This window comes from Protopterus annectens, chromosome 5.part0 (assembly GCF_019279795.1).
Source record: "Protopterus annectens isolate FY-2018-M chromosome 5.part0, PAN1.0, whole genome shotgun sequence".
NCBI lineage: Eukaryota > Metazoa > Chordata > Ceratodontiformes > Protopteridae > Protopterus > Protopterus annectens.
In genome coordinates, this window is record NC_056735.1 from 955,601,117 (window position 1) to 955,626,770 (window position 25,654).

Here is a 25,654-nt window from a genome sequence, read left to right on the forward strand (position 1 = left end):
ACATTCTCTGTCTAACTGAAACATGGCTCAAACCTTCAATAAAAGATAATGAAATAGTCCCCCCTGGCTACAATATCCTCAGACAAGACCGCTTAAACAAAAAAGGTGGCGGCGTAGCTATATTTTATAAACCTGGATTGCAAATAAGTAAAACAAATCATACCCTCCCAACTGACACTAATGTTGAAATTATTATTTCAAAACTTCAACTCAACCCTCACAAAACTATTAATATTATCTGTACCTATATTCCCCCTGGCAAAAATCTTACCATATTAGAAGACCTACTAAACTGGCTTTCACTTAACCTCCTACAGGAAACTATACTCCTAGGAGACTTTAATATTGACTGGAACTTATGTAATCATGCTAATCCATCTAACCTTATTAACCTCCATGGCTTCACACAAAACATAACCTCCCCAACAAGAACAAACAAATGTAATAATAAAGAAACCATACTTGACTGGATCTTAAATAGTCCCCAGGAAAAATATACAACAGGAACCCTCCCAGATGACCTCAGCGATCACTCTCTAACCTATATTATCAGGCATAAAACTAGTTTTTCTATCCCAACCCAAGTTCGATTCTCCGTAGTAAAAACATTTTGACCCCAATCTGTTTCAGAATGAACTTATGCAAGTTAACTGGTCACCTCTTAAAACTCTCCTATAGATGATGCTGTTAACCATTTCAATAATACTTTTCTCAACATCCTTGAACACCATGCCCATGCTCTATCTGAATGAAAGCTAAGACAGCCAAATGTCTCACAAACACAACTAGACAACTAATACTTTATAGAAACAAAGCCTGGACTAAATGGCGAACCACTAAAAACATAACTGATCATCTCACTTTTAAACAAAAAAGAAATATGACAAAACAAGCCATCCTAAAAGATAAAAGAAACTTCTATACTCAACTACAACAATCTTCCCTTCACCAACCACATAAATTTTGGACTACTATTAACACACTGCTATCCCCTGCCAAAGCTGTCACACCTAATCCACTAGGCTCTAACCCTGACTCGCCTTTACAAACAGCTAATGCCTTTAATACCTTCTTTACTTCAGCTATACTAAAACTAGCTAACCAACAAAACCCTGATACCTCCAAAATATTAACCCCTAGCTCCACCCCGCCATTTCATCTTAAACCCATACCCACCTCCTATATATTGTCCTTACTTCAAAAACTTAAACCAACAACCCCTTCAGCTGACAAACTACCAGCAGAATACCTCCAACTAAGTGCAAAAGCAATAGCCTACCCCATCTCTGTATTGATTAATAGGACCTTAAAGGAAAGTACTATCCCCTCAGTATGGAAAATCTCATATATTATCCCTGTTTTCAAAGGAGGTGACTCTACAGAGTATTCTAACTTCCACCCCATAGCTTTACTATCCCCTCTTGCAAAAATAATGGAGAAATGCATCCACAAGCAGTTACTTAACCACCTACTAAACTTCAATCTCCTAGCTAACTGCCAACATGGCTTTCGAACATGCCACAGTACTACCACAGCCTTACTATCCTTCATAGACTGTATAAACAAAAATCGCAACAATAATACTCCCTCTTCAGCATTCTTTGTTGACCTGTCAAAAGCCTTTGACATGGTTAATCACCAACTCCTCTTACATCGTTTAAAATCCCTCTCTCTGGACAATCTTGCATTAAGCTGGTTCACATCCTATCTCGAAAATCGCAAACAGGCAGTTCTCTGGGACAATCATATCTCTGATCTTCTCCCCACCTCTATAGGAGTCCCTCAGGGCTCCATCTTAGGTCCTCTTCTGTTTTCCATTTTTATAAATGACCTTCATCTATCCACACCCCTATCTACCTGTATTCAATATGCAGATGACACTACCATCATTTGCTCTGCCTCAACTCAGACTGAACTTCACTCCCTCACACAAAAAACCTTCACCACCATAGAGCAATGGTTCGCTAATCATTGTCTCCTCCTCAACCCCAAGAAAACCAAACTTCTCATCTTTCCACCCACACACCTGTCTCCCTCAATGGATTTCGTGACTCACATCCAATAATGGCACACTCATCACTCCAGACCAAACAACCAAACTCTTGGGTATTACTATTGACAACCAACTAAAATTTGACTTTCATATTAACTCAACAATAAAACAACTAACAGAAAACTAGGTTCTCTCTACAGAATCAAATCTTGCTTAACTCCTGAAGCCAGATCTAATATAGCCAGAACCCACTTAATCTCTACCCTATTATATGCTTCCCCCATATACACTAATCTTTCTAAGTTTAATCTCAATAAACTAGCCACATCATACAACAACATTGCCAGATTTGCTACAGCCTCTCCATATAGGACTCACCATTGCTTGAATCTCACAAAACTAGGTTGGCTGGAACTACCCCACCTAATACAATACTATCAACTTACAATTGCCCACAAAGCCCTTCATCACCTAGAGAACACACCAATGCTCTCCACCCTTATAAAACCCTATACCAATTTGAAGAACCTTCGCTCCTCTAACAAAATACTGATTCAAACTTCCCTATCAAATAACATAGCAGGTGACTCCACATTTTCCAACTCAGTTGGCAAAATTTGGAATCAACTACCACCAGACCTCACATCCCTGACCTCAATTCCACTATTTAAAAACAAACTCAAAATCTTCCTAACCAACCACTGGCTATGCTCCTGCCATAACCCTGGCTAACTTCTTTCTTTTCCCTCCTTCCTTTCTTCTGACCTCCCTCTCCTTCTCCTCCTAACTCTAGTATACCACACCTTCCACTTCTTAATTATTCCTATCTCTCTCTCTATTAAAAGACATAAATCTAATTTTGCTTCTCACCGATAATGTAGTAATACTGTAACTAAGTAAAATATCTAATCTTACTCACCTGCTAAGTCTCATATTGTACTCTTGTGTCTATACATTCTGGAAGAAATTTAAAGCAAATGTTTTCTTTTTATTGCATAATTCTGTATATTTTTTAACTTGTTAAGTAGTAGTTAGCGGAGCTTTTCTCCTCGGGCCTCCACTGAAAATGGACATGTATCCAGTTGGACTAGCCCGGTTAACAAATGTAAAATAAATAAATAAAATAAAAAATAAAACTATCCAACCTTAGATTGGAACAAATACCTCATGCCAAAACACAAATGCCCAGAGATTCCTTGATTTCATCAATGCAGATGCCTTGGACCATTTGTTCGACACCCCCACAAGAGGTGAAAATATTTGGGACTTGTTATTAACCAACATGAGTAACCACTGCAGCATCCCTACAGTATCATCATCCCTGGTAAGATCCGATCACAGAGGTCACTTTTGAAGTCACCATCTCCCCTGACCCCCCCCCCCCCCCCAACTAGGGTCAAACAAAAAAAAAACTTCTCCAAAGCTGATTACAACCTCCTGAGGGAAGGTCTAAACAGCTTTACAGGCCCCTACCCCTCCATAGGAACTGGTACATATGTCCAAACCTACACCAAAGTACTATATGAGCATTTTTATAGCTGCATGGAATCAGGAATACCCGACATGATGAAATCCTCCTACTCCTCAAGGAAGAGTAAACCTGTCTGGTGGATATCTGCATTAAATAACCTCTATAATAAAAGGAAAAAAATGCTGTACAGGACCAAGAAGGAGCTGCTGCCTAATTGGAAGCAATCTCTGCATAGCCTGAACAAGTAAATAAGAGCACTAGTGAAATCCTCCAAAGCAAACTTCAAGTCCAAACTGGCAACATCTACTAAAGACAGTCATAAGGCCTTCTTCACATATGTCTGCAATCTCAAAAGAAGCACCCAGATCTGCTCAGAACTGGTGGTCAAGGACACCACATACACAAACGCTGTAGATATAGCCAACCTATTGGCAGACAGGTTCAGTGAAAGCTTCACCCTTCTGTCCCCCCATCAGTAAATCAGGACATCCCCAGTACCTGCCCCCTCCCCTTATCTCTAGGGAGCAATTTATCACTGCCCTCTCAAAGGCAAAAAATACAGGCTCCATGGGACCCGATAACATCCCAGGCCACATCCAACATGAACTCAGGCAGAAACTTGCAGCACCATTAGGCACTCTATTCAACCAAAGCTTGAGTACCGGCTTCATCCCAGCCGAGTGGAGGACAGATACTGTCATCCCTCTGCACAAAGGTGGTGCAGCCATAGATCCAGGAAATTATAGACCCATCAGCCTAACTAGCCTGATGTGCAAGGCCATGGAGCGGATTATCATGGACCTCATTAAAAAGGAGATTTGAACCACCAAACACTCGATCCGACACAGTTTGGTTTTGTTAAAGGGAGGGCATGCCTGTTAAATTTGGTTGACTTCTTTGAAACAGTCACCAAAGCCATGGACGAGGGGAGGATGATGCACACCTCCTACCTTCACCTGGCCAAAGCCTTCGATACTATTCTCCACTCAGGTATAATAGATAAACTCTCTCAACTAGGCAACCATCCATATGTTAACAAGAGAAGGGTCGCAAACTGGCTCACTGATAGAACCCACCTTGTCAAAATAGGGAAAGCCACCTCAAGCAGTAGACCCGTAATGAGCGGTGTACCCCAAGGATCTGTATTAGAGCCTCTGTTGTATAGGATATACTTTTCTGAGGTGCAGGACAAAACCAGTGGGCTATTGCTGACCAGGTTTTCAGATGACTGCAAGATGGGTGCTGTCATCAATTCCTCTAGCTATGTGGGCATCCTACAAAAGGGTCTCACCCAAACAAATGACTGAATGCCAAAAAATGCATCATCATTCCCTTTGGGGAGAGCGATGTCCCCACAAATTATCACACTAATAATAAGTTCCTAAGCATGCGATCAGTTGTGAGGGACTTGGACACCCAGGCTGATCGCAAACTGACTTTTGACCACCATATTTCCTCCTTTGTATGGAAAGCTTTCTACATGGCCCATCTCATTAGTAAAGGTATCTCATCCAGTGACAATGTGGTCATAACATCCATGTATCCTTTCCTTATAAGAACCATTACTGAGTACAATGCCCTTTTTGGCATGTAACTCACAAAGCACATGCAGCAGCTGGAGAGACTACTGAGGTTCCTTACCAGGAGAATCCAGGTCCACAAATATCTACCCTACACAGATAGGCCCTGTCCCTCTACTCAGTCTCCTACAGACTCCTCAGAGGTGACCTCTGTTTGACATACAAAGTGATCTCAGACCCCACCTTGATGGAACTGCTGCATATTCGCAAGTCAAGCTCCACTCGAGTAACCCTCACGCGTGACCTGAACATGGTCTTTGACATCAATAGGACTTGTTGGCGGGACAGATTTTTGTCCCAGAGACCCCCCTTTTGTGGAATAGACTCCCTCTCCAACATCAAGCAGAGTACCTCATTAATCCTTTTTAAGGGCAACCTGGATAACTGGATGGAGAGCAGAAATACACCCATGGGATTCCACCTGTGCCCCTGCTGGACAGGGCCATCAGGTGCTGACTTGTAGGAACATGGGCTAAATTCTTGGCTAGGCTTGTAAGGCCCTCAGGGCCAATAATCTAGTAACTTTCTATGATCCTATGTTAAGGACCATTTTTACTGATCATTCGAGCGTGAACAATGACCATGTCATAACAAGCTTCAATGATTTATGATCTAGTTGAGATGTTTGTAATTTTAATCGTATGCAGAACACTGCTTTATGCTTCTTGCAAAAAACAGTGAGGTATGTGTTTTGTTTTACTTACAGTGGAATCATCTATCACTTTCATATTTTTTGGTTTTCAGGTTATAATGTCTGCCTTTTGGGCTTTTGAGACTGGCTGGTCTATCCACTGCCATGGTATGGTGACACAGCTTTCTTTACTGTGGTTATTTTAAGTGCTGTGTGTTATGTTACATATGAACTGAGGTTCTGGTTAATTTCAGTTTATGGCATCTTCATATACAGCTGTGGCTATTGTGAGTGTAGATTTCAGAGCCTTTGTATATGTAGCAGTTAGTATGCATGCATGCTCACATGATGGAACCGATGCTGAATGCTTAGCCTCAGTGCTCTGCATATACACCTCTTAGCCTTACAAATATTTAAGGTGTTTTCAAAAAGTAACACTTTTTCTGTGAGCATGCATGCCCATGCTGACAATTTCTCTTTCCCTAAGTGGAGTGGCTCTGGTAAACGTCACCTTCAGAAAATTATAATGCCTCATACTTTGGGAGAATGGGTCATTGTCCACATATGGTGAGAGTCTGTAGTGCCCTTTCTTCTTTGGTTTTGCTAAACACATTGCATGACATCTGACTGCAGGGTCATGACTTTTTTGCTGTAATATGGGGGTCCTAGTTCATTACTCTGCATAGGTTCATAGATTAATACTAGGCTAACTGCCTTTGTGGGCCATTTTAAGCTTAGCCAGTTACCCCATGTGAGAATCAAACCCTGCACCTTCTGTCAGTAAGGTAATCACCTTGACCATTATGCCAACTTCCCATAAATATGCATTAGTTTCAAAAGTGGCTCAACATAAATTCATAGAGATAAACACCTTAACCATTATGCCAACCTCCCACCCACTGATATAGTTTGGGGGACATTGTCCATTTCTCTTTATAGATCCCCATATGAACATGAGGTGACTCTGCTCTCATGCCTCACAATAAGTCAAAACTAAGTGAAGACAACTATGCATCCCCCAGAAGATAAGTTTGGTACTGCCAGTTTGACTAAAAATAAAGTGTTCGTATATCACTTGGGAAAAATTCATAGTACTTATTCCAGTAATTATTTTTGATTACCTTCTTCATACAGGTGGCATATGGTATGCTTGTATATAGCAGCACATGTACACAATAGCTGCTTATTCCTCCTTGTGATTTGCTTACTGCTTGTATAGCTAAGTCCCTTCAACGTCTCCACCTAGGAGTAACCATGACTTTAGCAAGCACGTGTTGCCCAAATCCTGTTATATTTGTTACATGTTGGACGTATGATCCATTCTTAGTATTTATCCTTCCTTCCTACCATAAAGCAAAAGTCTAAAGAACTTCTATTGTGTGATTAGACACACAAGGTACTAGTGCACATTTTGTAGTCAATCAAACAATGTGTTTGTACTCATTTTCTCTTTTTGTGTGACTGGTTGTCTCTTTCTGTATTTGATAAATCTATTCATATTCTTTTTTTAACAGAAGATGAAGACTCTGTCCCAAAGAAGGCAGTCAGCACCTTCCCTGGTTATCAGCAAAGCACTTAAGCCCCGAACAGTCACCAGGTGAGTTGTATATCATAAATGAAAATACAGGTGTGCATTTCAGTGGTTGTTTCTGCCTGAAGTGACCAAGGTTTTAATCTATATTATAGCGGGATCTGCTGATTAAGAATCAAATTGCATTGCTAGAATTATCTGACTGTAGAACAAAGATGACTCATTGAGTGAGAAATCATTACTGTTGAGTCAGTAAGCTAACATTTATTAAAATAAAAAAAAAATTTAAATCAGTATCTACTGGGAGCTGATTCCAAATGCCCAATACAGTACACTACCCCCCCCCCCCGCACCACTAAATTATATAACAAATTTTGACATTGCCAGTACTTAAAAAAAGTTTTATTTTCTAGGATGTGGGATCCATCAATGTAAAATGCTATTTTTATAATGGGAGCAGTATGTTTTGGTAGAACATTTGTCACAGTTTCACACACGGTGAAATGACGTTCAGTCACCTGTCATACTTCTGCTAATCCTGACTGTCTTTGAAGTTATTTGACCTTCCTTAGTTTTACATCACAAATATAAGGTTAGCTGCATTGCATGCTCTTTATAATTTTACATACATGCATGGTGAGGTTTTTGAAGTGGTTTTCTTTCCTTTCTTTTCCATTTCTTTTTTCTTTTCAAGTCGTCTTCCTTCTAGGGATTTTCATTGGAGTAAAATGCTGAATTATCCAGGGAAAACAGGAATGAGCAGAATATCCATGCTCAGATGCCTGCACTGGCTGTGTCATTCTGCTTCAGAATAGCAGGTGACAATTTGCCACTGTTAATGTCTTGCTTCTTGTCATCTTTCTCTCACAGACAGATTTTCTGAGTGTCTTGGGACATTAGTTGATGTCACGTGCAGCAGCAGAGTTTTTATAATTCGGTACATTTTAAGGCAGCTGTAATAATCAGCAGAACTCCTAGTTAGAAGAGTGAACAATGCAACAGAGTACAGGTGTTGTTTTTTCTTTAATGCCTTCTGAAATCCTTCTAAGAACTGATAAATACAGTGGGTAGAACTATTTATCAATCACAGGTTGTTTGAATCTGTGCGGACAAAGTGTCATATCCTCATATCCTTGTGCACTGTACTCTGTTGTCAGTGTGTACTAAGCTCATTCCAAGAGCTATGCACCACAGTAGGTAGTACTTCAGAAATCTTAGCTGGTTTGAAGTTGGGTGTGGGGTGTACAGTCTCATAAGCTTGCTTAGAGTACTGTACTCTCTTTAAACATGCTTAGTTTGGTGCTTTTAGATGTAATGGCAATCCCCATGCGGTTTAATGATCCTTTTTTTTAATCTCTAAATTTCATTCCTTGGCTGTTTCGATGTTAGTGGACTATTTTACTTTAGAAAACCCAATGACAGCTCAAGCTCCATGGCCCATATGCGTAAAGCCCTTACTGTGCCCAGAAGACACATTTGACAAGCTGCATAGGTATTGGGAGGGACTGGATGGAAGAGGATGAGAGTCAGCTGCCAATGCTGTCCCACCCATCCTGTGAGAAGGGGGTAAGCCTAGGCTCACTGCAGTAGCAGCATTAAGAGCCTAGGGAACTCTGTACTGCAAGTGTACACAGCTTGGTTGAGAGATTGTGTGTGCACTGAAGTGTACATGTACCTCCTGTAGGCAGCAGCTGCAAAGCTTGAGAGGCTACTGGGGGTGGGTAGGGATTAGGGCACACTCCAGGCAGCAATATCATGCTGCACTAACATCTCCAAGCTCCTAGCTAAACCTAGACAGGGGTTGAGATGAGCCCAGGGAGGCTAATAAAAGTCCAGTACATCCCATAAACAAGGAGAGGAGCTGATTGTAGCTGATAGTCAGCTGCAGGGGGGGCAATAAAAAAGTACTGACAGGTACTGCTGACAACAGTGCTCCTTGACTGTGATAGAAAAACGTATGGAAGAATTATGAAGTCACTAGTGCTTTCACAGATTCATAGGCCTTGCAAGACAGAGTCAGTCCATGGACCATAATTCCAAGCTGAAGTTGAAGGCGAACAAATTCCACAAAACTGATTGTGATTATTAGGGGTGCTAATAATTGTATGTATACTGTTGTTAGTACAATAGGACAAGGTAAGTCTGGTATGCAAGTCTATATAAAGAATGCACCAGTGCTAATTTATATAGACTCAGAAATTTCAGAAAAGTATTATTAACAAAACAGCCTTCTCCCATTTGCAAGCAATCTGTATCAGGCAAAGCAGTATCAAAAACTATAATCTCAGAAAAGGATATTAAAATCAAGTCTAAAAGGTATGTAGATCAATGAAATGGAAGATCCTTAACAAGGGAGAACATTTTGTTCCCAAATACTGACAGGTCTGTTGGGAATATAAATCATGTCTTGTGTTTCATGAAGGAAAATATACAAAAAAAGAGCAGTGCAAACAAAGGTGGCAGCGTTGTTGGAACAGCCATGCACAGAACTCAGTGGGCACTTATGGCTGTATGTCTACTTTGCTCTACTCTGAAGGTGAATGTCGTTCCATCCATTTCTTGAGTACAAAACAACTTGTAATGTATCCATAGATTGTGCTAACAGCAATACATGCCTGCTGTGGGCCATTATGTGGTAGTTCTCTATGTATTAGTGATGCCAGAGTCCTAGTACAGAGCAAAGGTTAATGAGCAATATGCAGTTCTGTGCAGTTTTGTATTGCACGTCTCATTCCTGAATGGTGGCCTATTGGCCAGGCTGTGAACAACCATCCCCTGCCTGTTAAAGAAGTGCAGCAAAGCTCCTACATTTTTGCATGCACATGCCATTCTAGTACGAGGTGGATAGTGTTGCCTTGTTGCATACTCTCAGCTTAGTATATAACATCCCATACCCTGTCTAATATTCACAAGTAGAGTACAGAGTACTGTCCTGATATGTGCCCTAACAGCATTTTGTATTCTTTTAATGCATTGTGTGCTCTTGCAATATGCAGCATATAGAGTCTGGGCTGTGCATTCTGTCTAATCTGATAAATTTACAATAAGCACCTTGTGTGCTATAAAACTGTAATCCACACAAGCTATGTGCACTGCCTAACTTGATTAACTGACTTTCAAGCAGTTGCAGTGCTATACATAAGCAAAGTGAAAAAATCTGTTATATTATGTTCCCCCTATAATCTGTAAAACATACCCCATGAACACTTATATATATGCAATCTATACAGGCTGCAATGTGGTGTAACCTGTGTAATCTGTAGAGGATACCCCTGAGCATTTATAAATATGTAGTCTGTAATGGCTCGTATGTACTGTGCTCCATCTAATTCGATTAACTCACTGTGAAATACTTGTAGTCTTCTACATATGTGGAGCACACAGGCTGCTTTGCAGCACACCAGTGCATGTGTTACCCACCAAAAGTACTACTCTGTTGTCATTGTATAAAGTTCACAGTGCTAACGTGCCAGACAACCTATAAATATATTGAATCTCACTAGTGTTGTTATAGTAACATAGGTTGCACTGTGTCATCCTGCTGTGCAACCTATCAGTATTCTGCTTGACTGTACTTGCAATGTTATCCTAATGTATCAGCATGCAGAGCCCTTTGTCAATGAACAGTGCATAGTGCTGCTAATTTGTGCGACATTCATTCCTGCCTGGTCTATACTGCAAGCTGACTAACACACGTGATTCTGTTTCTCATTTGTATGTCTCTCAGATCTGTGCATAAGCCAATGTCCACATAACTGCTGGATTGCATTCAGATGCCCGCTGAACATTTTATCTATTGTGGGGAGACACACCACTGTTTTTTCAGGATCAGGTATTTCACTATGGCGGTGCATAATCCAGGAAGTAATCATAAGCATTTTTCTCAGGGTATTGTAGCAAAATTAATAGTATTTGCTTTCAGATTAGTGAGTGAGCTGTACTAATTCAATTACTGATAAATTAAGACATTTTTTTCATACCCATTGGAAGGAATGGGCATCTTAAGTTTGGGCATATGAGTGTGGCAGATTCTTCCTTAGAAATGCTTATTGTACACGGTCACATAAACAGTGAAATTCTAAAGTATTTTATTGGTACTGGAAAAATACTGAAATTTGTACAAAAGTGAAAGTTGTAGTCTGTGCTTGATGCTATACAGGGGTGTAAGTCAGAATGGTGAAATGGTGTTATATGTACTTGCTGATATTTAAATTATACAACTGAAGTACTAAACTTGTTCTTTAATGCTCTAGATTGTTTTTTTGAGGGAATCAGCAAGAAATTTTCTTTCATATACAATATAATGCCATTTTTTCATTGGAAAGACACATTCTAAGAAAAACATGACTGAAATGTGAAGTTGACTAATATAATATGTTGTTATAAAAACCATTATAAAACTATTAACATATGGAAATAGAAGGAATAGTCATTCCATGTACAAATAAATAAGGCAACATATTTATGTGTTGATTTAGGCCATGAGGAAATAAAGGATTTGAAATGTCCCTAAAATCTTAATCGGATGCATTAAATTCTTTCTTATTTTTTCCACATATTAATTTTTCTACACAGTAAGAAATCAAAGTCGGTGACATAAAAAAATCAGGATGGATGTCCTTTCCAAATAAATGTTTAGTCTAAACAAGCACAGGCATATTCTGTTAAACTATCAAGAATATCTTATCAGACATGAGTTGCAAATAAAATTCTGTACTTTCCAAGATAAGTAAGACAGGTAATATAATTAAGAAACAAATATATGTCTTTCAAACATTTGTAGCAAGTCAGATTACATATGAAAGTATACACACTGTAAAGCTGTATATTACACACACACACACACACACATATATATATATATATATATATATATATATATATATATATATAGAAATATCAGCCTGACTTAAAAACAAGCTACTGTCAATCTGAGATAGACCCTGCTGGGAGGAACATTACCATTTTCACTACATCTATCCATAGTTCATTTTTCCCATTTTTGCACATGGAGTTAGGATATCATTCAACAATGACAATCATCTAAATGTTCACACTTCTGGATGGCTAGCCCTGCCATGGTTGTTCATCAGTATCACACACATATGTGCATACACACACCTATAGCCAGTTTAGAGGGTCCAATCTGCCTACCGCATGGCTTTGAAATTTGGAAAGAAACTGGAACACTCAGAGAAAACCCCTGGCAGCACAGGAATGACATGCAGACTGTGCACAAGAGATACACCAGCCCAGAAATGAAGTGGAGAACTTCTTGCTGTGAGGTGACAATGCTACACACTGTGCAAGTAAACACTGCATGAAACATAGCTTTGGGATTAGTTTTGCAATTAAGATATTATATAATTCCATTCTGTGAGCACTGTTTGTTTGGGTGATGCATGTCAAGAATCAATCTTCAAAAAGCTCAGAGAAAGTGATCAGACACTTCCAAATTAATTGAATTTATTTTTTATCCTTTGTTAACCAGGTTAGTTACTCTAGGCTAGTGGCCTCTTTTGAGGGGAGACCTGAAGTGGCATTTATATTACTAGGGAAAATTTGTCTATGGCATCAGGGTACTTCCCCTACTTGTCATTGTTATGAGTGGAAATCATTTTGGAGGAACGCTACCTGTTTCCATTCCGGGCACAGAGGTGGCCCTGAGAAACAAGGAAGCAGATAGAGAGAAAAGGAAATGATGGAGCAGTGAGAGAAATGAAGGATAAAGCAAATATTGCAAAATTGTGAGATGTCTCTTTTACAAGAATTCCTGATCACAGTTATAGATAAACTAAGGAAAACTGATCCATTTCATACCATTTAAAACATTCACTTCCAGCAATGTTGTTCTAACAGATTGAAAAATCCTACATTTGTCATTGATTACGTTTGTAACTGAATACAAATAGTTCTGTTGTTGTGTGTTTGCAGCAGTTTTTTTTTAATTCACTTATTCTAATATCCATATGCTATGCAGCACATTTATTTTTCAGCATGTTTAAAAGTCTCAGTTTTATTGCTATTCAAATTGCATTGAATTGTGTTGCAGATACAAACATCCTGCATCGGGACATATTGACTGAAAAGTTTCTTTTGTGACAGAACTGCTGTTTTTTACAGTTTTTATTTTTGAATGAAGTGGGTGATACAGTTTGTAGTGATGCAACTTAGTGCTGCTTGAAGGGAACTCACCACAGCTCAATGATCCACATAGTTCTTCAAGAAAGTCCTTATATAACTTCAGCTAAAGACCATCACCCTGTTCTAAAAGCCTTTTATATCAGTGCCTTTTAGTGTTAGCGTCTAAAGGACAGCATTGTCACAAGGTTGTAATGCCCATTAATTTTCATTAATGTAGCAGGAAATTTTGTTCTGATTGTTGCATTGTTCTCCCTAATTTTACATTAATTGAATTAGAGCAGTTTTGATTTATTTCCTTTGTTGCTGATGATCTGAATAGGCTGTGTAACCGGATTTAAAAATATATATGTTTTAAATAGTTGGGCAGTAATGAAATGTGCTTATTACTGCTCAAGGTGAACTTTATCAGTACTAGCATCATTTTTGTCTATGCAAGTAAAACACAGTTTTTAAATAGTATTCGTGAAGTTATAAATATTAAAAGTGGTTCCACCTTTCTGTTTCATGTTTCCTGCAAAACAGTTCCTGCCATATGCAACAATTTCATGGTTAGTACACATCATAGATTAATAAAGTCTTTGGAGTCTGAAATATGAGGTTTTGGTTACTTGTACAGTACAGTTCAGTTTGGCTTTAATATAGAAAAACAGTGAAATGAAGTCACACCCTTAGTTCGGTCTATAAGAAACCATACTAGACTAAGATGATTGTTCTTTTATCACCATTTACTACTCTTAAATATTTTGATTATTTTTATCATTGTTACTTTTTAAGAAAAGTTTGAATCATGCACAATGGTCACTCTATTAGTAATGATCCACTACTTGGTGGGTTCAGATGGTCACCATGTTGGCAGAAATAGGCAAACATATGAACAATATGTATCTACTACAACTAATCTCTCACAAGAGCGTCATTGGGACTTTTGCTGTACACTGAAGTTGAAATTGTATAGACTGATAGTTCTATAATTGTTTGCTGGCAGAAACAGAGTTATAACAGACGGGTATGAGCAAAGAGACCTTTATTTTTTGAGTGTGTTTTTGTACTGCAAATTGGAGACTTCTGATTTATGCTGCTTAAACAGTTGTCACAAATAACATACTTCACTTTTTTGACATATTTCAGAACAGGTAAAACTAATGAATTTTACCAAAGAGAGGCCATTAACCCATTATTTTTGACTGATAGATGTTATAAATATTAAGATAAAAGACAACTTTATTGTAGTTGTTTTCAATAAATGCAGCAGCTTAGAAGTTTACTTAGATAGACATACATATAAATAGATATAGATAGAGACAGAGATATAGAATATGTGTGTGTGTATTTCCATTTGTTAACCAGGGTAGAACACTGATCCAAACTGACCATTTTCAGGCTTAGCCTGGGAAACTGCATTAGACAGAAGATAATAAAGTTGTCAGTTTCAAATGGATCCATTCATATTGATGAACTGTAAGAATGTTTTGCAAGCAAGCTTTCTGCACTATAACTAAAAATGCAAATATCAATATTTAAAGTATAGAAGAAACTGTAAATGGACAAGAATGCAGCACACACAATGAATATTCAGTATATGCATTATATACAATTAGGAGTAGAGAGAGAGGGAAGACATAAGGAAGAAAAAGCAAAGGTAAGTTTAAAGGAATGTGTAGAAGATAAGAGAAGAGGGGTAATGGGGACTACCCATAGTCTGCAAAGACTGATTTTCATTTTTTCTTGTGTCTGTATATGTATGTGAAAGCAAATTCTTTGCATCTTTATTATATTGTATATTCTGTGTTTTGGAAAATGTGTATATTATGATCTAAGATTCTGTATGTCATTCTAGCTTTACTTGCCTTGTTTGTCTAAAACAATTGTCCCAGTCCCCTTCAGTAAAACACATCACACCGAATGACATTTGACGACCTTTATTAAACTTCCATAACACGACTTTGATAATCAATATTATTAATTACAACTGAACATAGTACAGCTGATTTTAATCACAGCATAAACATCCCTGTAATGTTAATCAGGACAGCATGGGTTTACTCATCCTGACCCAGTAAGCAGCGTCCATACCTCTACTCACTTACTTTAGTTATGAAGCAGCATCCAACAACTGACTTCATATACCATTTATTGAATTGCACATCCCACCAAGTCCTTTACTTATGAAGCAGCATCCAACAACTCACTTCATATACCATTTATTGAATTACACATCCCACCAAGTCCTTTACTTATGAAGCAGCATCCAACAACTCACTTCATATACCATTTATTGAATTACACATCCCACCAAGTCCTTTACTTATGAAACAGTGTCCAACAACTCACTTCATATACCATTATTGAATTACACATCCCACCAAGTCCTTTACTTATGAAGCAGTGTCCAACAACTCACTTCATATACCATTATTGAATTACACATCCCACCAAGTCCTTTACTTATGAAGCAGTGCCCAACAACTCACTTCATATACCATTATTGAATTACACATCCCACCAAGTCCTTTACTTATGAAGCAGTGTCCAACAACTCACTTCATATACCATTATTGAATTACACATCCCACCAAGTCCTTTACTTATGAAGCAGCATCCAACAACTCACTTCATATACCATTTATTGAATTACACATCCCACATATACCATTTATTGAATTACACATCCCACCAAGTCCTTTACTTATGAAGCAGTGTCCAACAACTCACTTCATATACCATTATTGAATTACACATCCCACCAAGTCCTTTACTTATGAAGCAGTGACCAACTCACTTCATATACCATTATTGAATTACACATCCCACCAAATCCTTTACTTATGAAGCAGCATCCAACAACTCACTTCATATACCATTATTGAATTACACATCCCACAAGTCCTTTACTTATGAAGCAGTGTCCAACAACTCACTTCATATACCATTATTGAATTACACATCCCACCAAGTCCTTTACTTATGAAGCAGTGTCCAACAACTCACTTCATATACCATTATTGAATTACACATCCCACCAAGTCCTTTACTTATGAAGCAGTGTCCAACAACTCACTTCATATACCATTATTGAATTACACATCCCACCAAGTCCTTTACTTATGAAGCAGTGTCCAACAACTCACTTCATATACCATTATTGAATTACACATCCCACCAAGTCCTTTACTTATGAAGCAGCATCCAACAACTGACTTCATATACCATTTATTGAATTACACATCCCACCAAATCCTTTACTTATGAAGCAGTGCCCAACAACTCACTTCATATACCATTTACTTATGAAGCAGTGTCCAACAACTCACTTCATATACCATTTACTGAATTACCCCTCAAACCAAATAAGCAGTGTCCTTACCTCCACTCACTTATATTTACAACTTATTGCCTCCAACTGCTCACTTTCCTTTCCCAACTTATTGAAATAAAGATCCACACACCAGAGGGGGAACAGAAGAGGGCGAACCTGTCCCTCTTCTCCACCCACCAGCCTGACCAGGCTATTCCTCCTCACTCTTGCCAGAATTTCCCACAACCTAACCACTAAGCCAAACATCATTTGATGTACCCATCCACTATAGACCAAACTGGGTCCCTGTCAACCAAAAACCCTGTCATATCATTAGCAAAACATACTCATTGACTAAACAGTTAAAATAATAATCCCGCCTGCAATCCAAACCACCAAACCAACCCCCCAAATTATACCTCCCAACCCAACACCTCCAGTCACAGTTGTAAGAAATGCAAATCGCAATGAACCCCCTTCCCCTCCTTACAATGCTCTGTGCAGCCCTTCACTTAACCATAAAGGGGAACCTGATCACCTACATTCTTCTAACTACCAGCCCCCAGATGCCACATCCAATCCAAGTATCACTAGCCACTGAGCAACCCCTTTGCTTATCCTTTCCACAGAAAGTTCAACCCAATTACCATGGCCTCCCCAAAATCCAATCAATAATAACCATATCGTGACTCCATCCCACCTGTGGACAATTCCAAACTCCCCTTAAACAACCCCATCTACCCCTTCTACTCTTTCCTTAACTCACCTCAGCCTCACTTGCCTCCATACTACTCCCTACTGCAACAACCCTAACATGGCTTAATGAGCACCTAATGGTAGTTTACCTGTGCCCCCCTTGTTCACCACTCCAGCCAATGTTGTAATTAGAGTTTACTACCCAATTGTACCTAATTTTCTCCTGTATTTCTCCATGTCATGATCACCTCTACTGTATACATGCCTTGATTGTTATTGTTTATCATCTACCATGTCTTTCTGTGGAGCTTTTCTCCTCAGGCCGCTGCTGAAAAAGGACCTGTATCCAGTCAGAATTTCCTGGTAAACAAATGTAAATAAATAAATAAGTAGCATCCACCACTTTCAGGTCACTGACTGATGTGACTCTACTCACCTTTTTATGACCTCACTGCCCATCATTCCAGCTACTGGCACAATATACAATATGCTCTCATCCCTCATTGAAATGTAAAAGAAAAGAAACTGTTAATGGGCTGCCATAAACCAAAATATCTTAACAGTGAGTACTATCAAGGGAACCCACAGCCATATTCCCCCATCAGCTATTTCCAATGTAACCTTCTCCTTTTTTTTTAATAGCCTGTTTTATCCTTCTCAGTTGAAGCTGTTAATATGCCATAACCATTAGTATGTATACCACATTCTGCTCATCTGCTTCCCTTAGCTTGTAAGCAATGACACAGCTGAACAGCTCTAGAGACACACATACCTCTCGACCTCTTGGTCCAGGTAATGTGGACAGAGCCCATACTTCTAAACCTCTTAGAGCAATAAGTGTTCACAAGCCATTATTAAAAGAAGGACCAAGGTATCCTCTGAATGTCATAAAGTGGGAAACTCGCATGTGTCATTATTTTTTAATGTCAGTCTTTAATGCTTAGCCACTACTAGCCAAACCAGAACTGTATGAACAACAAACTCAATTATGAAGCAAAATCTGAACATTCTATGAAAATGTATACAGTTGAAAGGCATGACAGCATCTCAATATAAGGACAACTTTTAAGCCCCCCCCCCCCACACACACACTTGTTTACCCACCTTTTCCTTCCACTGGCTCTTTGTAAATTGAAGTTTCTTAGGGGGTATGAAAGCCGAAACACAAAGGGCAGAACACCCTTCCTGAATGCAACTCTCCCTGATTTGCCATATGCCCACCATGTTATGCAAATGGCCCCAAAATATTGAGCAGAAACCCCAGATGCTGCAACCATGTCACAATTGAATGGTATGTACGTAACCCCAACTGTTACCCTACCACCTTCTCTGATGCACCAACTGAATTACCCATGCACATCCAATAAAATTCTCTATTGTCCATCACTCCTTGTATCAACTATATCCTTTAATGCAATAAAAGAATATCTGGGCAAAGCCAGAAGAATAGGAGAGGGAGTGACAAAAGCCCAAATAGAGCCAGCATGAAAATATTGCTTCCCAAACCTAGAAAGCCGATAATAACAGAAGTGCCTGTAGTACTCACAAGCGTGACCTCAGCCTGGTCTGTGACATCAATAGGACTTGTTAGTGGGACAGATTTGTGTCCCAGAGACTCCCCCATCTGTGGAATGGCTTCTCTCTCCACGTCAAAGTACCTCGTTATCCCTTTCCAAACACAACCTAGTTAAGTGGATGGGAAGCAGAAAATACACCACTGGGATTCCAACTGTGTCCCTGCTGGAGTGGCTTGCCTTATACCTAATCAGATAACTTCTAAGGCTGTAAAAGTGATAGCAGATGACATAAAACTGCCCATAAATATTTCGGGCATGGGCGCTAATGCTTTTAGCCTGTCAATATAGCAAAAGGGGTTATTCCCATAACAAGAAAACCAGGTGGCTCTACAATGTCCAGTCCTGTACTTTGTTCGGTAGTAGCCCTGACACCAATGGCCAGCCTTCCTACTGCAGCCTGCTGATCGTTTAGAATTTGAAATCTTACCAAATGTCCCCAGCCTGTTCATTTTGGTTATACCTCAACAGCAGAACTATCCTAACTAGCCATTGCTCCCACTGTGATATTCCAATCTGCTGAACGATTTTTAACTGAGAGATGTTCCTTTCCTGGTGCTCAAAATAAAGACATCAGTTGCACCTCCAATTTATTACCATGCTTAAGCGCTACCAACTGTGAATCTCCATCCTGTGACATCCCATTTCTATAGGCATAAGTCATACCTTAACTATTGCCACCGCCATGGCCATAAGGAAGTCAGATCATATTAGCGGACACCAAACTGAAACAAATCCCAAATCTTTGTCCTGTGAAATTGTAGTTACACTTCAATTTCCAATAGTGAGAACCCACACATGAGCAGAATCATTACTGCACCCCTCTTAGAGCCTGCAAAATAGTTTGTAGCAAAATGCTCGTGTGACAAAAAGCACAGCAACCACAATGACTGACTTAAGAGTGCCAGCGACATCCCATCTGCTCAGCCAGGAGCATTCCATATTTCCATACCAGAAATGCACAACATCCATTTCCAATGCAAGAAGAGAAAGTCAGCAAAATTAGCACATTACTGCCATCCTGCAATCCTAAAAGACCCTCCTGCCTGCTGCATATCCTCGCCGACTAACACACCGCAGACTGTTAACAACCCGCTAAGCTAAAACCGCATACAGACACTGCAAGTCCATCCTGGGCTGGAGACCTACCATTAAGAGCCCTAGGAACAGATTCAAGGCCCACACTCCACAACCACGAATGAGCCGTCAGCAACCAAAACCACAGAATTACAAGACACTTCAACCTGCCATTCCACTGCTCTCTCTTCAGCAGTCTACTACACTTCACAAGCTGCACACAACATATTCAAGTTATCCATACAAATCCTGTACCATTAGAAGTGAGACAACCCCTCTCACATGATGGCCACCACTGATCTGCCACATCAAAGCCCCAAACACTAGCCACAGATCCGCAAAGCTTTAATTTCTCCAAGACATTTAGGTTTCTAATACCATGGCAGGAAGGACCCCATTCTTAAGTCAAAGTATGACTAAAATTTATGAATTTAGTATTGTTTCAGTCTTTGATGTTAACTCCAGGCTTGCCACTTCACAAAATGCAGAAGCTGCTTCCATCTACACAACCTCCACCAAAACAACAACCCCGGCGGAAGATCATGAACGATTGGACCAGAAAACAGCAACTTCCCCCAAGGAAACCACCTCCCTAAACAACCAGCTCCCAAGTTCACCCAATCCCACCATGGCTGCACTACCTATTGTTAAAACTGGTGGGCACCAATGGAAGAAGGTCGTGCTCTTTTATTTTTTTTTTTTTTTTTTTTTTTTTTATAAATATATATGTCATCTCACTCCCAGAATCCCAGAACAGTAAAGATGTATGCAGTGAGCTGGCAAATTATGCATCAACTATGCTCCTTGAAATTTAAACAGTAAATACACCAAGTAACTAGCAACACAGCTATAAAAGGACTACTGGACAGCATATTTTGACTGCTGTGCAGTAAGGAACATCTGTCTGAATCACCGATCCGAAGCTCAATACATACTGCTAGTGAAACACCTCAAGAACCTGACTAGCAAGTAAAATTGAAGGAGACATAATGGATTGTTCCTGCACACAATATTCCGTTATCTGTGTCTCAAACTCATAATTATGCTCACCTACCCTCTTGATGTATCAGAATAAATGTGTATTAGAAAACAGTTCATTAAATCAAAGTATACCAGCAGCATAAAACAGCATGAAAAACACTTGCTAAACCACTTTGCACGTAAATGCTTTAATAACTGCAAGTAACTTTCACTGTTGCTACTGCTTTTTAGGAAACGGCACATGCCAACACCCAAGCACTGCAATACCATCATCCAGCAGTTCATACCAGACTGACTGCCTTTGTGAGACATTCTAAGCCCAGCCAAATGCCTCATGTAAGAGGAAAACCCCGTACCTTGTGTTTGTTAAGGCAAACCCTTTAACCTTATGCCAAACCCCCAATAAACGCTTAATACCAAAATCTGTACAAAGCCGTAAGTAATGAGGAAACCAAAAACCCACAAATGGCATATACTAACTTAGCAGGTTGAGTGAGTAACCAGTTTTGCAGAAGTATTATTTTTCTCTTCCGCCCTCATTAATTAGTCAAAACCTCACTTCAAGATGACAAAATATAATGAAAACACTTGCACATTCTTAGCATCCAAGCCGGTTTTTTTTCTTTCTTTTTTTTTTTTTTATTTTAGATACCCACAGTCTTACCCACTGACTGTAATTGTGTATGTGTAATAGACGAAGGGGCAGTCGTCCATTAGCAGTCATGGGCATGTACGACCACAACCTGCACAGGAAGGAGAAAACACAATCCATACCCTCAACGGAAGGAACAGTCCTTCCACCACAGCTGCGCATACACCAAACTACTAGAGACAACATCCCTTTTCCTCCTGTTCTCCACAACAGTGAAAATGGAGCCCGGACAGCAATACTACCAACCACCAATGGAATGCAACAGGAGTCTTCACCAGTCGAGATACTTGCCACCCTACATTAAAGCTAGCTCGGCAAAGTGGGTATATTTTAAATGTGAAACAACACTGCAGTGAATTACAGGGAATGACTCACTAACTCACAATGCCCCATTCTCCAAACTGACTTGCATAACCATATCCCAGAGAAAACCCAGGCCCAAAACACCAAGGATCACAAAGTAATGTAGCTGTAACCCTCCTGGCCCAAAATCTGAACCAACCAAAATAAGGGGAGAGGGGTAGGTCGAGCCTCAAATAGGGAGGATTTAAAGCACCATGCCAAACCTAAAGCCAGAATAGAAGGTCTTGCAACCCTCCTGGCCCAATTACCATGCATTTTTGAAGGACAAGAAATCTAAAACTCAAATGCCCATCAACATACAGGGAACCGAGACCTCCCTGACTTGCCACAACTCCAAAGAACCTCCTATGCATTAAGTAATGAACCTTACATGTTTTAAGTAAAAAGGAAAGCAAAAAAAAAGCAAAAAAACTTTTAACCACTGCCAAATCTAGCAGTTAAGAACCATCCCTTAAAGTACTAATATGAACCAACCATACCCTCTATAATTACCCAAGGTCATCATGGACATGATACCTAGCAAGTTCATGCCAAAATGTGATTCCTTACCCAGCTGGTCCTGTCTAACCCCCTTAATCCTTCCATTTAACCCTCTCATCCTCCCACCCTCTTACCTCTCACTGATATACATTTGTCCAAACCCTTACTGAAGATGTCCCTGCCCTGGACAAATTGGTTTGTTGCCAAACCTCATTTATCAAAAAGTAAAATTGAAGAAAATTTAAAGGGTGAAAAAAGTATGTCTGCCTAGATAAACTGGAGCAAACTAAAGTGTTGATGACGACTGAGTGGCAGCCTATGAAAAGAATTAAGAATCCACTGCCTGTTACGATGTGTGCACAAAGGCAGTAATAATCAACACTTGAGGGTCTCAATAAACTGAAATAGGGCATCATTTTGTTAGTGATGCTGATCTAGCATAGATTTATCCATTGATAAACTGTCATTGAATGTTCTCAAAGATTATGTTTGCATCATGCTGTTCTGTTTGCCTTGCGGGCTAACTAATTTTACAAGGGTGTCAGTAAATTAGATAATTTGTTTGCTATGTGCATACAATGGAATTTCTGCTCCTGGGTCTGGAAGCATGCGTCATTTGTTAGTAAAGCTATCAGCTTATCAGCCCAGCACATCTGTTTCTTCATTTTTTAAGATAATGTTAATGTCAAGCTAGTAACTTGTAGCTTCCCAAGTAACAGATTTTGGTGACATAAAATGCATGTCAGTTAAGTTGTCAAGATATCTACCTTTTTTTTTCAGATTTCCATTTTTATGAAGTCTGTAAAAGATTTAATTGAAATGGTTTTGGATTCCATGGACAATAGATGTTTACTTAAACCATGTAAATATTATATAGATAAAGCCGTTCATACATTTCAATATATATGTGTGTATATATATATATATATGTATATATATATATATATATATATATATATATATATATATATATATATATATATAATAAAGAGTTTAATAGGAGGCCCCATGGCTTAGTGTCAGAAGTGTAATACATATTCATGTGAATCTTGACACCTCAAAAATATTCTGATTCAAACAAAAGACAGTAAAGTAAAAAACTTACTCCTTTAAATTGTTTCATTTTCTGGAAGAGGCTTCATTTCTCTGCACACCTTGAGATGGGGGGACACAGCCCCCTTATCCATACAATGTGTGTGTGTGTGTGTGTGTGTGTGTGTGTGTGTGTGTGTGTGTGTGTGTGTGTGTGTGTGTGTGTGTGTGTGTGTGTGTGTGTGTGTGTGTGTGTGTGTGTGTGTGTGTGTGTGTGTGTGTGTGTGTGTGTGTGTGTGCATTAACTCAGCAATTGTTATAATCAGAGTAGAGAGAGAGATACTTCAGCCTTGAACGTAGTCTATATTCCACCACATTTGCACATTCAAGGATACCTTATTTACAGAATTATGTTATATGACCATTATGTATAAGAAGACATATTGGAAGTTTTGTGTTTCTAAAAACTATAGGATATATAGTTTATTAAGCCTATAGAATGCAGGCAGTTTAGCTTCTGCTGACATGGCAGCACAATGCTGTATAATAGCACTTGGTCATCTAGTTTGGCACTCAGCTAGAGTGCCTTCTGTGTGGGGTATGTAAGTTATACCTATCGCCATGAAGGTATTTATTAGGTGCCCTGGTTTCCTTCAAGCTGCATCTAGGAGCATTTGCAGTTAATAAGTATGTATGCATGTGTGCGCATGTGTGTGTGTGTGTGTGTGTGTGTGTGTGTGTGTGTGTGTGTGTGTGTGTGTGTGTGTGTGTGTCTGTGGTGTGCCTATGTCTTTATAGATATCCAAAAATGGTCCTTTCTTGAATAATTTCTGTTTTCTACCAAGTGAGTCCCAGTATAGGGTCCAAAAATCTCCCTTTTATTTTTTTTAATTAATTATTATTATTTTTTTTTTTTAATTTAGCTTTATAATGTGTGTCTCTTTGATATAATAGTAAGTATCTTAAGTATACTAGTAGCCTTAATATCAACATCTGAAGCAGGATTTGTTGAAGAACCGGAACCATGGTGCTAAGATTGGCTCCCCAGCTCACAGTAATCTAATGGCCACCAGAGGGTATGATCTTACAATCCACACCACTGGCACAAAGCAGACTGAAATTTAAAATGTGCACAAAAATGAATCACTAAACAACTCACTAAGTGAAGCTTAGCTATGAGCCTTCACAAATCTTACACAAGAATAAGCTTTGCACTATATAGCCTCAGTCAGGGTTTTGGGCCAAGCTTCCCAGGCCCCTTTCCCACTTATCTCTAAATTAACTGCCTTCCAGTACTCCAGTCCTTGGAACCCACAGTAACTGAACTTTAAACAAACTGCTACATTCACACACAGACACGCACACATTACTTTCCAGGGACGGTTCATAATATTCTCCAATACTACAGCTTTCTGATCTAGACCCAGGTATATTGTTGTTTCCACTCTATATTACCTGGCTGGAGAGCTTCAGGTACTGTCCCACCCTTGGGAAATAAGAAAAATAACTAGAAACACAAATAGTGATGTATAGCAGAGCAATCTGGCCAATCAGATTTGGATATTAATAGCTAGTCACCTTTCACAGTAAATGCCCTTTCATCAATTAAAAAATAAGCAAGTAAATAAGTCAGTCACAAACTTTTAAATGTGAATAAACAAAAATACTATACTTTAAAAATAAAAAATTGGATAGAATAGTTAGATGTTAAATATGCAGAAAATTGTATAACTGCACAGGAAAAGCGGAAAAATAATTATTTTGAACATATAGGATGATTCAATGAAAAATCTGTCTATTCAGCTAAATATTTCCTAACTACTATATGTAACTGGAAGTGTTACTGGGTCTTAGCTACACTATTTTAGTTTTCAGCACATACCAGACATATTCACACATTTAAAAAATAAGCTCATTTGTGCAGAATGGCAAACTGGTCCATACATAGCAAAACTATGGGCAGAGCTTTTTGCTTATAGGAAAATAATGTATGTCACTTCAACATTCTGTGGAGAAGTCATTCCATCTGGCCCTCGGAGTGATGTCTTGTAATGTTTCCAAAATGGAATGCATACCATTAACACTATTCTTTCTAAACCTCAGTGAATCATAGTCCATGGTACTTTCTGGAAATAGAAACCAGCTCTGTCCTAT

The 25,654-nt window shown here is 39.1% G+C and overlaps 1 protein-coding gene across 1 annotated transcript in view; it reads left to right on the plus strand.

Annotated features, from left to right (window-relative positions):
• Window positions 1-25,654, plus strand: part of ARHGAP20 (Rho GTPase activating protein 20) — a 781,419-nt gene that overhangs the window by 203,021 nt on the left and 552,744 nt on the right. The window contains exon 2 of the mRNA XM_044072727.1: window positions 7,190-7,272. Coding sequence (XP_043928662.1) covers window positions 7,190-7,272 — 83 coding nt within the window. The remainder of the gene's footprint in view (window positions 1-7,189; window positions 7,273-25,654) is intronic.